The sequence below is a fragment of the Sarcophilus harrisii genome, chromosome 3 (genome assembly GCF_902635505.1).
Source record: "Sarcophilus harrisii chromosome 3, mSarHar1.11, whole genome shotgun sequence".
NCBI lineage: Eukaryota > Metazoa > Chordata > Mammalia > Dasyuromorphia > Dasyuridae > Sarcophilus > Sarcophilus harrisii.
In genome coordinates, this window is record NC_045428.1 from 83174750 (window position 1) to 83192918 (window position 18169).

Sequence of the window (18169 nt, forward strand, 5' to 3'; positions counted from 1 at the left end):
AGTCATTGAATTTGGGAGGTCCTGACACTTTACCCTCCAAAGCAGATGAAGCTGGTGCGTACTTAATTTTTTAATTCTAAAGCTCCTGCTCTGGGGTCTCTGCTGCTCTTATTGATGAGTACCTCCCATGGCTAGCTATCCCCAGCTATGCTTCATACCTGGCCATTTTGCATGCCTTCTCCCTGATCTCTCTAGCCCTTAACCAGTCCTGGAATAATTCTCAAAGCAATATTGCCATTGCTCCTGGAAAGGGTATCAGTCTAGCCCTTAGTGGCTCCACTCATCAATATTGTGGTTTGCTTTCTTTTTCTCACTTTCTCTTTCTTTTCCTCCTCCCCCCTCTCTCTCTTTCTCCCTCTCTGTCTCTCTGTCTGTCTCCTCTCCCTCTCCAGCTCTTGTTTCCATCTCCCTCCCTCCTTCCCTCCCCCCCTCTCTCCCTCTTTCCATTCTTCCCTCTCTTTCACTCTCTTTCTCTCCCCCTCCTTCTCTCTCTGTCTCTCTCTCTCTGTCTCTGTCTCTCTCTCTGTCTCTCTGTCTCTCTGTCTCTCTCTCTCTCCTCCTCTCCATCTCCTCCATCTCTTGGTCTCGGTCTCTCTCTCTCTCTCTCTCTCTCTCTCCCCCCCCTCCTCCTCTTCCTCTCCCTCTCCATCTTTTCCATCTCTTGGTCTCTGTCTGTCTCTATCTCTTCTTCTTTCCCTCTCCCTCTCTATCCCCATCTCCATCTCTTTCTGTCTCAGTCTCTGTGTCTCTCCCCCCCTCCCCCATCTTTGTCTCTGTCTCTCTTCCCTCATCTCCATCTTTATCTGTCTCTGTCTGTCTCTATCTCTCTTGGCATTGGTAATTTTTTTTTACTGTTAATTTAATTTTTCATACATATTTGTATCAGAAACAACATTTTTTGTTACATATAGCTTGTTTTTTAGAACATATAATTAGACATATGTATCTAAAAAAAAAACAAATAAAATTACAACTCTCTGATTTTTTAAACCAAAATAATCCTCCCTGGTTATTACACATTTATATGTGTTGTTTCATCATTAGAATATAAACTTCTTGAGGTTAAAGACTGTCTAATTTTTGTATTTATATCACCAGAGTTTAATACTGTGCTCAGTTCATAGTAAGGGCTTAATAGGCGTTTTTAATACACTCATTCATTTATCCATTCACTCATAGAATTGTAATCAGATGAACAGATGACCATAGAACATTTATGTACCAGCTGTTCTAAGCCCATTGCAGTCCATGAGGTAGCTTTTGTCATAAAATGACTGTGTTCAAGTTCTTGTCTTATGTACTATTTAGGGTAAAATAGGAGAATCTCCTTTTTGCCATCTGACCAATAGCTTTTCTTTTGAAGTTGGGGAAACACAGAAAAATTTTCCTAATGTCTAAAATCATGTCTCAGAATGTATTTTCCTAGAGAAGCAGTTTTAGAAATGGTGATTAGCTAGTGCTCAGAAGTATAAAGCAGAGACCTCATGAGTTACCTCAGTTATTCCTTGACTCTCTTCCCTGATGTCTCCCCTCCTCTCCCCCCCACTTACTTTCTCAGGAGTTGGAAACCTTCAATAGATAGATGCACACATATATATGTCATAAACAAATATGTATATATGCATGTGTAATAAATGATTATATGCGTGTATATATATATATACACACAAAGTTATATGTTATATTCCTATTGGGCCTTTGCTATGAGTAAGAGAGGAGCCATTGTAAAATTTCTTTTCTACTTTGACTTACATAATTTAAGAAGGCTTGGCACATATAATATAATTCACAAGCTGATTATGGTTTTGGGTGGGGAGTTCTTGGGAGGACAATCAGATATCACATTATGAGTAACACTACAATATCAGTTATTTTCGTTGATATATAATTCAACATTAATTAATCCTTTTGCCTCTCTTCACCCTAAACAACCAACTTTTATTTTGGTTTCAGCTTTCCTTTTTATTAAACCATGTTAGGTTGATTTTGTGTGTGTGTGTGTGTGTGTGTGTGTATAATGTGCATATATATGTGCATGTGTATATAATGTGTATATACACATTGCTCGAAGTAAAGGAGCAATAAAGGGAGAAAGAAAAATTTGGAATTCAAAATCATATCAAAATGAATATTGAAAACTATCTGTACATATAGCTGGAAAAAATAATATTAAGTGCAAAAAAAAATTAAAGCATGTTAAATGAGTAAGTTTTTAATGTATTTATTTTGTTTATGTCCTCTTCTGAGTTATGTTCTTCCCTTCCTCAGATGTGCACAGATGAATGCTTTATTGGGGACAGTCTATTCAATCCTTCCATTTAAAGCCCAGCTGGGAAAAGAGAATAGAGCATCCAGCGTTTCTGATATTAGAACAGTTGTCTTCACCCTGTATTAAACCCACCTGTCTAAGTAGATAGGAATTTGTTCTAGTCTTTCTGGATTTATTTCTTATTCTCAGAAGTAAATTGGGATAGAGCACTTACCCACTCTTCCCAAGTGCCTTCAGGATTTTTCTTAATGATGGGCTCAAGGCGTTTCAAGAGAATCTGACAGGCATTCTTATGATGATAAAGATAGGGAAAATCATATTGGAAAAACATTAATTCATTTAATTATGAATGAAAAATTAGTTAAACTTTATTTCATATTTATTTGGGGGTATAATTAGTTACATGAGTGATTTTTAAAAATAGGAACATAGCTTTGAATAGGAGTTTGGAAATCATTGAATTCAACTCTAATTTTCCAAATGAAGAAACCAAGACACAGAGAATGACTTGTTTAGTCAAGGTATAAGGTTTTTCAGGTGGAATTTGGACCCAGGGTATCCACAATACCAGACTATCATTTTTTTCTTTCTTGTAAGCTAAATCCCTCTACAAATGTACCTTCACTACATCTTTGCTTTCAGGTTCTACTTTGAGAACCCTCAGGCTTTTGCCATCTCTTCCCTTCATTTTGTGGCTGTACTTTTTTACCTCCTTCTATTCCACTATCCCTAGCATCATCTCCTACTTCTCATAGATCAATCCTTCCTATATTTAATCCCATTTTCCCTGTATTTTTAGTAATACTAACTACCTTACTGTCAATACCTGCCATCTTTAATATCTAAAATGTTAACAATTCTTGCTGGCCTTAGTTACTGATGGAGGCATTTGCTCTAGACATGACATGAAGAATGAAGAGCATATTAAGTTTTCTTTTGGATAATAAGTGGTAATACCAAATATGGCAGTTGTTACCAGTTCCAGTAAGAAGGCCCGATGGACCCTGATTATCGACTTCTTTCTCTTATTCACTGCAAGTTCTAAATTCCATAGAATGAGTTAGATCTTTGCTTGTTCCCATAATTCCCACATGCTTTGAATTGGTTCTTTACTGGGCTCAGTCTCATAAGTTTCTGCTTCCCTCCATTCATTCTGAAAAATCTCAGAGCCATCTAATTGAAGCAGTCCCTGAGCAAAATTCCCCTCTGTAAAACACCAATGAGTAACCATCTGACCTTTGAAGGAACACACTACCACTTAGGTGAGTTGATTCCATTTTTGGTGAGGAAATTTTTCCTGACATATTATCCCAAGGAGCACACAAGGGATTGACCTGTGTGCCCTGGCCCCTTCAGGTGGGCCACCTGTATTGTAGTGTATTGATAATGGACATAGGAAGTCAGCAGCTTCCAGATGGTCCCTTCCTCCCCATCACAGAGAGTTTTATTAAACAGAATTAGTGATTGATTCAGGAAGAACAACATATTCAGTTGTTATAAGAGAAAATGAGGACATTTTTGAAAAAAAAATCCTGATTCTGCCTTGCTTTGCCTTGGCCAATGAACCAGCCTAGGGCTACTGGTCACACATAGCTCTTCACATGGGACTGGACTCCATTTGATTCACCAGAAGGGACCATGTACATTCTATGGTATAGTTCCCACTCCATTTATCTCAGTCTCAAACTGCCTCTTTGCAATTTTTACCTATTGTTAATTCTGCCTTCTGGGGCTAAGGACAAGTCTTTTTTGGTGATAACTCTTTAACTGTATCAACACTGCTATCATGTCACTTTTAAGTTTTTCTTTTTTGGACTAAATTCTCCGTTTCTGCTTCACTTTTTCATCCATTAAGCTGAGTTTCCACCAAGTCTTGAAAGCAGTTTGTCTTAGATATCAACTCTTGGACTGGTACTAATCACTTTTTACATGTTATTGTGGTTAGCAACAAATCTTCTGGACTTTAAGCTACTCTACACACCCAACTTTAGCCAAAGGGAAACCACAGATAAAGAAAAATTACACAGGGGAAAAATGGTAATAGCTGTAACCTGCACGGCCTTCCCATTGACTTCAGAACCAATGGATGCAGCAGTAGCAATAGTGTTGGGCACGATGGCTGTATTTGTTTCACAGAAGTGCATGTATGACATTGGTATCTTTAATTCACGGCTGGCAATCTATAAGGAAAATAAACATTTTCAAGGAGTAAGATTTGTGATGAATAGTCAGTATAAAAAAGAACAATTTAATTAAATTATTTATATAATGCTATCATGCCTCAATAAATTGACAAGCATTTATATATCAGACACTGTCCATGGTGGGTAAGAATACAAAGAGAAAAGCAAAACAATTTTTGACTTCAAGGAAATTATAGTTAGACACCATGTACACATATAGCTTTATCCAAGAACCATAGAAAGTAAATAGAAGATGTTTTTGGAGAGGAAGGTATTAGATCAGGAAATTTAAGGGAAGACTTCCTTTTTTATTTTATTAAAGCTTTTTATTTACAAAACATATGCATGGATAATTTTTAAGCATTGACCCTTGCAAAACTTTTTGTTCCAAATTTTTCCCTCCTTTCCCCCCTCTTCCCCAGATGGCAGGTAGTCCTAATACATGTTAAATATGTTAAAATATATGTTAAAAGGGAAGACTTCCTGTAGATTTTATATATTATTTATAAATATGTTATATACTTATTTTTTTTATTTGGGCATAGTCTCAAAGGAAACTGAAGCAGAGGTGAAAGAGCATTATCAATATAGGAGATAAATAGGGGATAATATAAAGGCTTGGATATGGAAGATGGAAGTAGCCTGTGTGAGAAATAGCTGGCAGACCAATATGGATGGATGATAGAATGCATGGAGAATGATAATGGGAAAACAGGCTGGAAAGGTAGAAAAAAATCAGGTCAGAAGAGCTTTAAATGCCAGAGGCAAGAGTTTCTGTTTGGTGCTAAAGTTTGTAGAAGGCCATCCAAGTAAGGCTGTGAAATTGTGAGACATGTACTTTAGGAAAATCACTTTGACAACTGAATGGATTGGTTTGAGGAGAGATTTGAGGCATGGAGATTAAAAGTCTTTTTCAATAATCCATGCAAGAGGCAATGAGGACCAGATCTAAGGTAGAAGCTGCATGAGAGGAGAGAAGGGGAAATATTCATGATATGTTGTGGATATAGAAATGACAAGATTTGTGCAACATGATAAATGTGGAAATATGTTTAGAATAATTGCACATGCTTAACCTGTATTGGATTACTTGCTGTCTAGGGGAAGGAGCAGTTGGGGAGGGAGGGAGAAAAATTTGGAACACAAAGTTTTACAAGGGTGAATGTTGAAAACTATCTTTGCATGTATTATTTTATTTTATTTTATTAAATCTTTTTATTTTCAAAACATATGCATGGATAATTTTTCGACATTGACCCTTGCAAAACCTTGTGTTCCAAGTTTTCCTCCCTTCCCCCCATCTCCTCCTCTAGATAGTAAGTAATCCAATATATGTTAAATATGGTAGAAATATATATGTATACATATTTATACAATCATCTTGCTGCACAAGAAAAATCAGATCAAAAAAGAAAACAATGAGAAAAGAAAATAAAACCTTTGCATGCATTTTGAAAAATAAAAATTTTTTTAATAGAAATGACAAGATTTGTAGTTGATTGGACATGTGAATTGAATGAGAATGAAGATGACATAGACTTTGTGAATATGGGTGATAGAAGGATGTTGGTATTCTTGATAATAGTAGGAAAGTAGGTTTTGGGGAAACGATGGTGAGTTCTGTTTTGGACATGTTGATTTTGACACTATATTTTGAAATATGCAGTAGGCATTTTATGTTGGAAGATGGAAAGAGGCTTTGGGATAGATCTATAGAAAAGAGAAGCAGCTGGATGCTACAGTGGATACAGCACCAGTCCTGGAGTCATGAAAATCTGAGTTCAAGAAATGTTTGATAAATATTTTTACTTGAATTAATAACTTCACCTGCATTTCAGGCTTATTTTTACATAAACATCACATCTATCTACCTAGCCTATTATATTTGAAGTTATTATATTTGATATATGAGAAGCCATTTGCAGTAACTTTCAAGAAGCCAATAACTAAAAACAGAAAGTCATATTTAATGAAAAGTTAACAAACATGAAAGAAAAAAGATGAAGCTAAAAAGTAAAGGCACAAATAACAACATGGTAGTTGACATTTATAACATGAGATGTCTAGGATTTTTTTTTTACCTGTAACATTTTGGTGTGAATACCTTGCCCCAGCTCATTTCCTCCATGAGAGACCAGTACAGATCCATCTGTGTATATATGAACCAGTGCAGCTGCCTAGAAAAACAAATATTCCAAAAGCTAGCTATTTAATCAAAGTGAAGTTTGACATTAAACATGGAAGAAGTCAAAGTTTTCAACTTTGGGCAATGAAATGAAGCACATTAGGGAGAGTTTAGTGGCAAAGATTACTGGATCTAAAATCAGAGGACTTGGATTCATACATCACCTCTGTCATCATCTGGGAAAGTCATTTAACTTTTCCAACTCTCAATGGCCTCATGTGTAAATTGAGGGAACTTGGATAAGTAGTCTCTAAATCTATGATCTACTAATAATAGAAAAAGGGAAGTGAAACCTTTGCATCTTTTAGACAGATACCATCCTTACTTATTCCATTTTTAGCTTCATTCACACCTTTGGTACTCTAATGATTGTTAATATGGGCTTCAATCAGCTGAAAAATGTTGCCTTTTGCTATTTGGTTGGGGGTAGAAGAGGGAGGAGAAGCATCTGGGCTTTCTTTAAGCCAGGATTTAGAGAGGCAAGGAGGCAGTTCTGCTTAGATTCTGACAAGTTAATACTTGTACAGACTAATAATAGTCTTGATTTTCTGCCAAGAGCCTCCAAGAATGGAGGTGCTTCCCAACCTGAGATTGTAGAGTCAGCATTTTAGTGTGATTGATGAGTCATGGCCATTCCCTGGCCTGAAATAGCACAAGTTCCAATCCTAATCTTATTATTCTTAGGGATATAAATTTGGAAGTATGTAGGGACTCTGGAAACTTCTCAAATAGCGACTTAAAATTCTTGTTTATTTTGTGTAGGCTTGTGTAATAGGAAGAAAAGTTGACACGAAACCTTAGATAAATTGTTAAGATTTGAATCAGAAAAATGAGATGACTCTATAGATAGGCACAGGATATACAAATGGCCTTGGTAATCAGGACATGCAGCTTCTCATGCCAGATCAGTTATCGACTCGCTGTATCTTGCATGAATACTAAACCTTCTTATGCCTCAGTTTCCCATTTTGTAAAATAAATCTGCTGGCCAGAAGTGTGTTGTTGCTCAGTCATTTCTGACTCTTCATAAACTCATTTGGGGTTTTTTTGATAAAGATACTGGATTGCTTTGACATTTTTTTCCAGTTCATTTTATAGATGAAGAACTGAAACAAACAGAATTATAGCTCTGACCTATTAGCTATAATAAAATCAATTCTGTCCCCCAGCAAAGAGGGGATTCTATCTGTATAAAAATAGGCTAGATGGTCCATAAAGGCTTTTGTGAACAGTTTTAATTTTAAACCTTCTCTAGGCAAAGGCAGAGGAGCTTTGTATATTTGGGTTTGGGGGTAGGGGTAACCAGCAATAAAAAAACCAGAATAAAAATTCAGTTTAACAGTCTTGAGACACAGGAAGTAGATAAAGTATCCTGGGGAACATGGTCTGCAATTGTACATGAGTAATTCCCCCACTTATCATAGGAGCTGGAAGATGTCTCAGAGCTCAGTTACTCCAGCGTTTGTACTGGAGAGTAATGGAGTTCCAGGAATGTTATGTAGTCTGTTTGAGAATACATAGCTAGTAATCAGCAGGGCTAGGATTTGAACCCTGGTCCTCTGAGTCCATGTGTAATACTTCCACCATGCTACTGATATTCATTCATTCATTCAGAATGACTACAATATGTCCCATCCTTTCATACAGCCTTCATGTCTTTTTTTTCTCTCATTGACAACATCAGCAGTAATTGCCTACCTGATGGTAAGTTGTCATACCAAAGCCGACAGAAAACTTCATGGGAACAATGGCGATGCCTTTCTTTTTCCAGTAATTCTTTGAATTAAAATTTTCCACTTCTGCTTTCCTGCTGTGATAGGAAGATTTGTCCAGACACTCATTCCAACATCTTATCAGCTTGTCAGGACTGTATGCTTGCTTATAGATTGTTTTATCTACTCGTTTGTACATGTTTTTCTCCCGAATCTGAAATGTGGTAAAACTAGATTAACATATATTACTGAAATAGAAACTGATCACATCAAATCAATCAACTGTGTTAAGTACTTTGAATAGAGAGAAAAAGTAAAGACATAAAAGCTGAGACTGGGACAGTTTCCCAATTAGATTATTAACTTTTTGAAAGCTATGATATTCCTTATCACACAACTTCAAACTATAACTAAAATTGTGTGATTGGGGTTTTATTCCAGGGTGCTCAATTTAGAAGATGCCAGTGATATTTATGTCTTTTAACAGCATAGAAAAAAAGCAGAGCTTAGCATCTAGTTAGCAAGAATTACTGACTAAAATAGAAAGCTTCTAGACGAAAGCCTGGGATGAACTTCCTTTTTCTGATTCCACCTCTTGCTTTCTCAGCAGTAGCCTCATGAGGCCCCTGTTTTCCACACACTAAATGGTATCTTATTTCCTTACTCAACTGAGACATTTTTGTGCTAATTGCCCTGAGGTGTGGTCCTTATCTTAGGTTAAAAAATTTCAGATTATGGTTTAGTTGCCCTTTCTACCTCACTTCCACTTTTACTTCAATTAATGTTGAAGTGTTCTTGAATACTTGAAGAGTGGGTCAATAATGTACCAGCCCTGATTGGTCTTACTAAAATTGAAAGGCTTTATGTGTGGGATTGGTGATGTTCTTCATGTTTCTCAAAATTGGACTAGACCATTTAAGTCAGAAGGCTGGATATAAAGTGATGATTTCTTTTTTCAATTTAATACAATAAACATGTATTAAGTATGTACCAGGCACTTTTCTAAGTGCTGGGGATACAAATAAGAAATAGAAAGTCCTGTTTTCAAAGAGCTTACAATCTGAGGAAGCCGGACGCAGCGTGACAGTATTTTGTTTCATGGAATTGAAACCAGGCAGAATTGTAGGTGCAAAATAGAGTGATTTGGAAATCTAACTTCTGCCCTTTACAAAGAAATGATATGGAGGGATTGCAGTCTGTTAGTGAAGAGAGTGCCCATTACTAATGAAGTCTTGGATTTTTTATGGTAATGAAATAAAAATCCACACTATATTTTGTGAATGTGTACAAAATGTTCTGGATGAATAAATGAGTGAATGGCTTATATAGGTTCCAAAAAATTAATTTTTTATCACATCAAGATGGCATCCTGATTCCCTTTTCAATGGAAATGGAGAATAGTGAGGAATGACATGGAACTATAAGGAGAAAGATTAAGAGACTCAGTGACTTTTTTCTCTCCTACTATAGTTATGGTATTGAACTTGAAACTATAATGAGTATGGCCTATCATAGTCTAAGGGCCATTTAAATCTTCTTGACAAAGAATGAATTCTTTGATAACATTAACTTCCCTCTCTGCTCCATTGATTTAGCCTTTTGTTCTGGCAATGACAACCTACAAATGGTGACATTCTCAGCTATGGAGTTATTGGAATAATGTGGGCCAAGGATTTGAAATTCACCCACCTAAATTATGTCCTAGGCTTTCCCTTAAAAAAAAATGGTTCTAAGAGAGAGGGAGTAAAGAAATACAGAAAAACAAAACAAGCTATAGAGTATATTCATCACTGAAAAGTCTTCAAGATTGAATCTGAAGCCATGTTAGTGCAGAGCTAGTAATGGGCTCCATATCCTATTGACAGTAATAAGTGACCTTTGAAGAAGTCAGATGTATACCTTTCATTGGCATTCACCAGGTATGGATATACCCTCTCCTTTTTTCCTATAGATCCATAGATGCATCCTGAGTCTTCTATTTGTAGTCACTTAGTAATTTGCTTTATTGAAGGTGAGTAGTGATATAGATAATTCTTAATTCCAGCTAATACATTTTTAATAACTTATGCCTAAATATGGCTGTCATGCTCTGTGAGCTTATAGCACTTTAAGCAGAATACTGAAGTCCTGCTGAGATCCAAGAAAGAGATTGGAAGTTCCACCACCATTTTAGCTAACACCTTGCTTCAATCCTAGCTCCTCCCTTGGGAAATTACAGCATTACCTCTCAATGAGGATCCCATTTCTTTGCATCCTTTAAGTCAGTTGTGTGACCCTGAATGTATGGTCAGTTTTTAAAAAGCCTGTCAGTTATGTCCTCTTATTTTCATTAAAAAACATACCCAGTTTATATAGAGAGTGTAAGATTTTATAGAGATGAAAAAGTAGATACATGGATTGGTAATTAATGATATCTTTCCTTTTATTATTAATAATAATATAATAATATATGATATTTATATAGGCTAGCTGAGTGGTTCAGTGCATAGAACACCAGGCCTAGAATCAGGAAAACATTTTTGTGAATTCAAATGTAGCCTCAGACACTTACTACCTGTGTGACCCTGGGCAAGTCACTTAACATTATTTGGCTCAGTTTCCTCATCTGTAAAATGAACTAGAGAAGGAAATGGCAAATTGCTCTACTCTCTTTGCCAAGAAAACCCCAAATGGGGTAAAGAGTGGAATAGGACTAAAGAACGACTAAACAAAGGATTTATCTAGCACTTCAAAGTCTGCAAAGTACTTTATTATCACATTCTCATAACAAACCTGGAATGTATTTGCTATTTTTATCTCTGCTTTATAGAGAAGTAAACTGAGGCAAACAGGGATCAGGTGAATTGTTCACTGTCACCTAATTACTAAGTGTCTGAAGCAAAATTCAAATTCAGGTCCCCTGAATCCAAATCCAGCACTCTATCCAAATGGAGTACTCTTTTTACCATTCCATGCTTCCTTTTTGACCTTTTTTTTGGGTGAATGCCATTGTACTTATGCCCTAAAAGTATGCAAAAGCTCTTTACATACAGTATTCATTTCAGCCCCATAATAACCCTATGAGGTGGATACTAGAGGTATTTCATCACATTTTACAGATGAGGAAACTGAGGCACAGTAGATAGAGGAAGAAGAAATCCCTGGAAATTCAAGCTTGGAGGTAAAGGGGGATTTGCAAAGTCTCTCCTATATATGCTCAGACCAAAGATCAGAAAGATACTTTCTACCAGTTTCTGCTGCTTTTTGCCATTCTTATTTCAACAGAAGGTGATCTTTCTTTCCATCTCCCCTTCCCTTTCCCTCTACCTCTCCCTTTCTCTTTCCTTCTCCCTCTCTTTCTCTCTCCCTTTCTTCCACCCCCTTTCTTTCTGTCTCTTGCTCTCTCTCTCTCATTCTCTTTCTATTTCTCCTTGCCTCTGTTTGATCTTGGCAATGGACTGGATATCTGTGCTTTGGGCACATTCCCTCTGGCACTCAGTACTGCTTACTCCTTCCATGTGGTTTTGGACTCCTGAGTTCTGTTCCCCTCCAGTTTTTGGAACCAGTATAAGGTGTATGTTACAAGCATCCTTGCTCAGCCGCCTGAGGATGGATCAGATCAGCTTTCTGCCCTGACAGGCTTAGGCACTGGCCAGCACTCCCAGATTCTGTACCCACTCATTTTTTGATGAGACTGGGCTTTCTCTGACTCCTTTATTTCTTCTGGCCCCATAATAAAATCTTTTCAAACATGGAAATATATCACAAGAGATTTCAGTTTTAGGGACTTTAATCAGAGACCTCCTTGAATGAAGACTGGTTCCTCATGGGAAATGTACTGTTTCAATCAAATGGGCTTTGATATATTAATATATTTTACTCAAAGTCCTCCTCGACAGTGTGACTTCAAATTTCACATAAATGTTACAAATAATGAGGTAATAAGAGATGTATTTGGTGATGGAAGGGGTAGCATTTCATGATTGGGTAAGTAGGGGACATACACAGAAAGAAAGGGGAGAGAGGAAAGAAAGAGACAGAGACAGGGCAGAGACAGACAGAAAGAGAGAGAGAGGAGAGAGAAAGAGAAGAGAGACAGAGAAAAAAGAGAGAGAGAGAGAGACAGAGAGACAGAGAGAGGGAGAGGGAAAGAGAGGGGAAAGAGAGGGGGGAAGAGGAGAAAGAAAGAGGAGAGAGATAGAGAGACAGAGAGAGAAAGAAAGGGAAAGGGAGAGGAGCAAAAGTATGAGAAATTATTGAATTTATTATGAAGATTTCATAAATGTTTAGTGCAATTTTGTATCATTTGTTTCAAAAGATAATTTGGCCTATAGGTTATTTTTCTAATGTCTATTTTCAGCAGTTCTCCACCCTTTTACCAATAATATAGTAAAGATGTATTGGGTGCTGTCAAACTTCAGTGGTTTTGAAAAACCCCACTTACGCCTCATTTCCAAAATATATAGAGAATTAACTCTAATTTATAAAAAATCAAGCCATTCTCCAATTGAAAAATGGTCAAAGGATATGAACAGACAATTCTCAGATGAAGAAATTGAAACTATTTCTAGTCATATGAAAAGATGCTCCAAGTCATTATTAATCAGAGAAATGCAAATTAAGACAACTCTAAGATACCACTACACACCTGTCAGATTGGCTAAGATGACAGGAAAAAATAATGATGATTGTTGGAGGGGATGCGGGAAAACTGGGACATTGATGCATTGTTGGTGGAGTTGTGAACGAATCCAACCATTTTGGAGAGTAGTTTGGAACTATGCTCAAAAAGTTATCAAACTGTGCATACCCTTTGATCCAGCAGTGTTACTACTGGGATTATATCCCAAAGAGATTATAAAGAAGGGAAAGGGACCTGTATGTGCACGAATGTTTGTGGCAGCCCTTTTTGTAGTGGCTAGAAACTGGAAACTGAATGGATGTCCATCAGTTGGAGAATGGCTGAATAAATTGTGGTATATGAAAATTATGGAATATTACTGTTCTGTAAGAAATGACCAACAGGATGATTTCAGAAAGGCCTGGAGAGACTTACACGAACTGATGCTGAGTGAAATGAGCAGGACCAGGAGATCATTATATACTTCAACAACAATACTAGATGATGACCAGTTCTGATGGATCAGGCCATCCTCAGCAACGAGATCAACCAAATCATTTCTAATGGAGCAGTAATGAACTGAACTAGCTATACCCAGAAAAAGAACTCTGGGAGATGACTAAAAACCATTACATTGAATTCCCAATCCCTATATTTATGCACACCTGCATTTTTGATTTCCTTCACAAGCTAATTGTACAATAATTCAGAGTCTGATTCTTTTTGTACAGCAAAATAATGTTTTGGTCATGTATACTTATTATGTATCTAAGTTATATTTTAATATATTTAACATCTACTGGTCATCCTGCCATTTAGGGGAGGGGGTGGGGGGGTAAGAGGTGAAAAATTGGAACAAGAGGTTTGGCAATTGTTAATGCTGTAAAGTTACCCATGTATATATCCTGTAAATAAAAGGCTATTAAATTTAAAAAAATAAAAAATAAAAATAAATAAAATCACTGAAAAAAAAAAAAAAAGAAAACCCCCACTTACGTATCTTCTCTGCTTACAGAGAACTTTCTCTTCCTTTTAGTTCAGGTCCCATTTCCTCCATGAAAACTTTCCTAATTTCTACCCTGATTTCCCATCACCCAATGGCTGAGACTGGGATTTTTCCTTTCTTAAATCCCTCATCCCACTCGAATTGATCTCTCTCCTCTGTACTTCATCACTTTCTAAAATGTACTGTAGTTATATAGATAGAGGAGTAGTCAGTGAATGGAGAAGTGACCTTGGAATGAGAGCAAGAGGAGTTCAAGTACTCTTCCAGACAGACAATAGGATGATCTTTGATCTTGTGACACTATGGAAGCCACATAATCTTTTTGTGTCCCAGACAACCCTGTAAGACTGTATGCTGCAGAAAAGTTACTGATCTGCTTTGGGAGAAGGGTTTTTTTCACCTAGAGTTCCCCACAAAGATGAAATGAAACCTCTGGATTAAACCTGAATAAAACTGTGAGGATTTAGATATATGGAGCCTCCAACACTGAGAATCTACTTCATAAGGCTCTTGTGAAGAAACAATTTTGTGACCCATAAAACTCTATAAGAAATGTGTGTGTGTGTGTGTGTGTGTGTGTGTGTGTGTACGTACACATTGATGCCATCCTTCTGTTAGTCACTACTTGGTTATTACCTTTTCTGGTGATAAGCCACATTTGGCTGCCACGGCTGTGATACAAGACTCCATTAACAATCCCCCCTGTGGGAAACCAAATCCACGAAAGGCTGTATTGGATGGCAAGTTGGTTTTGCAGGGTTGGCCCCAGAATCGGAGATTATTAATTTTATAAGCATTTTCCAGTTTTAGTAGAAGATATTCTATCACCTAAAGTAAAAGTGATATTAAAGATTATTAGTAAAAACATTTTTTTTTTAAATTTAATAGCCTTTAATTTACAGGATATATATACATGGGTAACTTTACAGCATTAACAATTGCCAAACCTCTTGTTCCAATTTTTCACCTCTTACCCCCCCCCCTAAATGGCAGGATGACCAGTAGATGTTAAATATATTAAAATATAACTTAGATACACAATAAGTATACATGACCACAACATTATTTTGCTGTACAAAAAGAATCAGACTCTGAATTATTGTACAATTAGCTTGTGAAGGAAATCAAAGATGCAGGTGTGCATAAATATAGGGACTGGGAATTCAATGTAATGGTTTTTAGTCATCTCCCAGAGTTCTTTTTCTGGGTATAGCTAGTTCAGTTCATTACTGCTCCATTAGAAATGATTTGGTTGATCTCGTTGCTGAGGATGGCCTGATCCATCAGGACTGGTCATCATCTAGTATTGTTGTTGAAGTATATAATGATCTCCTGGTCCTGCTCATTTCACTTAGCATCAGTTCGTGTAAGTCTCTCCAGGCCTTTCTGAAATCATCCTGTTGGTCATTTCTTACAGAACAGTAATATTCCATAATTTTCATATACCACAATTTATTCAGCCATTCTCCAACTGATGGACATCCATTCAGTTTCCAGTTTCTAGCCACTACAAAAAGGGCTGCCACAAACATTCGTGCACATACAGGTCCCTTTCCCTTCTTTATAATCTCTTTGGGATATAATCCCAGTAGTAACACTGCTGGATCAAAGGGTATGCACAGAAAAACATTTTTTCTTTAAGAATAATCAGAGACTTGAATTTCTTAGCCCTTTGATTTCAGCTTAAAATGTGTGGTTTAATTTGCTAGACTGAAGAGTCTGCTTAAGAAGGATTGTTTTTGCAACTACAAAAAATCTAGAATTTTTACATTCTACTTTGTAATCAATGAAGTTGCTCTTTATTTAAAAAAAATTTACTTGCCATTTCAGAGTCATCCAGAACATATCCTCCATTGATATAACACTTAACATCCATAGCTTTGATCCTCCCATTGTTCATGAATCCTACCTATGATAAAATGATAAGCATTTTTAAGATCCATTTCATATTTTATATCAAAGACATAAGCTCCAGGACAATCTTCCTTTGGGGGAATTAACCAAAGACAAAATATACTTCTTGGGATGTGGCTATCTGCGTAATAATAAGGTATTAGCTTGTGCTAATAGCCTGTTTTTTGGTTGTTAATTGACAGGGACTCCCTGGATGCATAGAACCATATTATTACATGTCAAAGTTGGAGGGGATTTCCTAGTCCAATTCCCTCATTATATAGATGAGGAAATAAGGGAAGAAAAGTGACTTGGTTGAGGTATTTTAACTAGTTAATGGTATAGCTAGGATTGGACCACACATTTTCTCACTCTGTCTTGTGTTTTTCTCATTCTTTACATTAACTTTGGGTGGTTCTTTTTCTTTTAGTATGTGTTTCTCCTTATGGAGTAGTCAATGTTACATTTATACCCTTCCCAATATGTTACCTCAATGGTCAAGATGCTTTTATATCTAAATGTGTGTACCTCTTTTTTATGTTTTTTTTTCTATTTTGATGAAGAATCATTAATATAGATGTCTTAAAGCTTATTCTTTTACATAGTTTCCCCTTTATAATCATTTAAAAATTTCATTATTAAACAATTTAAAATCCTTCAAAGGTTTCAAAAAGTGTCTTAACTGAATAGCATAAAATGATAAACTCTTTGATTTGGAAGGGACCTTTGATATTATCCATTTCAAACTTTTCAATCATATCCCTTTCTACAATATTGCTGAGAGATTTTGCTGATAATTTTCTGTACTTGGAATCCATTCTACCTCCCACTTTGTCAACTGTTGAATTTCTATTCATCCTTTAAAATTTAATTGAAATGTTGCCCCCTTCTCTGATCCTGTTGCACTTCTGTCTTTTGCCCTTATCACTTTTTTCTGCCTCTTCTCTATTTTCTTCCTCATTTATATCCAAGGCTCCAGGATGTTTATGAAATAGAGGAGAGTGGCTAAGACAAGAGAGGCACTATACCATGTAATATGGTGTTTTATAGTTATCTACATTTGTGTCCCATCCCTTGGAAGGACATATTCTGTATGAGAATGGGAACTGTGTGTTACCTAAACTTTGTCTTTCACTCCGTACCTAACAAGGTGTTCTGGACAAAGCAGGAATTAAATAAAATTTGTGTTGAGTGAAGTGACTGTCCAGCCCACTACCTTAGGAGAATTATAAGGAAATTGCTTTGTAAATCACAAAGTGCTATAAATATGGGCTGTTACTATCATTTTTTGGTAAGCTCTAAGTATTAGAAAAAAAATTTCTTAAATGAAGCTAAAATCTCTTTCCTTTTAACTTCAAATTATCATAGTCCTGTGCTATGGCAAAGTAGAAAACCCTTGAAATAGACTATAGATTATATTCATTATACATTTTTAAAAAGTCCATGATTTTTTGAACTCTTTCATGGCCCAAGATTGTGATTCATGTCCATGGTGGTGAACGTTAATGTTTGGAAATTGTCTTTGGATACGGCTACATATTCAGGTTATGGACTTAACTTTTTAGTACCCATTACTCATCAAGAAGTGATCAGTAAAAATTTGGAATGATGGATAACATAGTTTTTCTTTTGCCATTTTTAAATTTATAGCAACAGCTGGTTTCCTCTATCTTCAGAGATATGCATAATCTTATTCTTCAACTAGTTTCCATATTTCATTAAATCTGGCCTATATATAGATATGCTACATATACTTTCCATCTTTTCACATATGCATATTCTATTATTCATACATTTTGCTTATTATACATATGCATATATATTCATTCACATTGCATATTATGCATATCTGTATCTTATTAATATATGTGCCTAGTTGGTTGAACAAAGAGAAGAAGATATCTATCCCACCTATAAATCTAGGGATTATTATTATTATTATTATTATTATTATTATTTTTTGCTGAAGCATTCAGGGTTAAGTGACTTGCCCAGAGTCACACAGGTAGGAAGTGTTAAGTGTCTGAGACCAGATTTGAATTCAGTCTTCCTGACTTCAGAGCTGGTGCTCTATCCATTGCACCACCCAGCTATCCCTAGGGATGATTACTGTATGTCTCAGACACAGATCTAGCACACTGATATATTTATTACCATGGGGCATGTATCACAGGATTGGGGGGGGCCCTTGGAGATTGACCAATCATCACTGTAATAAATGCTTTGGACAAGCTCATGCTGCCCTCATGAAGCCTTCATCTTCCCCTAAGACTAGGCAATAAAAGGAGAGTGGGCACTCAATCCTAGCCCTTTGGCTTAAT

At 36.4% G+C, this 18169-nt stretch overlaps 2 protein-coding genes across 3 annotated transcripts in view; one reads left to right on the plus strand and one right to left on the minus strand.

Moving 5' to 3' along the window:
* Positions 1 to 18169, minus strand: part of LOC100929481 (aldehyde oxidase 2-like) — a 111705-nt gene that overhangs the window by 33124 nt on the left and 60412 nt on the right. For both annotated transcript variants that reach the window (XM_031957217.1, NM_001308994.1), the window contains exons 24-29: positions 15774 to 15864; positions 14592 to 14776; positions 8336 to 8563; positions 6534 to 6629; positions 4321 to 4449; positions 2484 to 2558 (exon numbers count right to left, since the gene is read on the minus strand). In XM_031957217.1, coding sequence (XP_031813077.1) covers positions 2484 to 2558; positions 4321 to 4449; positions 6534 to 6629; positions 8336 to 8563; positions 14592 to 14776; positions 15774 to 15864 — 804 coding nt within the window. The remainder of the gene's footprint in view (positions 1 to 2483; positions 2559 to 4320; positions 4450 to 6533; positions 6630 to 8335; positions 8564 to 14591; positions 14777 to 15773; positions 15865 to 18169) is intronic.
* Positions 3365 to 18169, plus strand: part of CPB2 (carboxypeptidase B2) — a 168172-nt gene continuing 153367 nt past the window's right edge. Inside the window, exon 1 of the mRNA XM_031958368.1 lies at positions 3365 to 3531. The gene's annotated coding sequence lies outside the window, so the exon portion shown is untranslated. The remainder of the gene's footprint in view (positions 3532 to 18169) is intronic.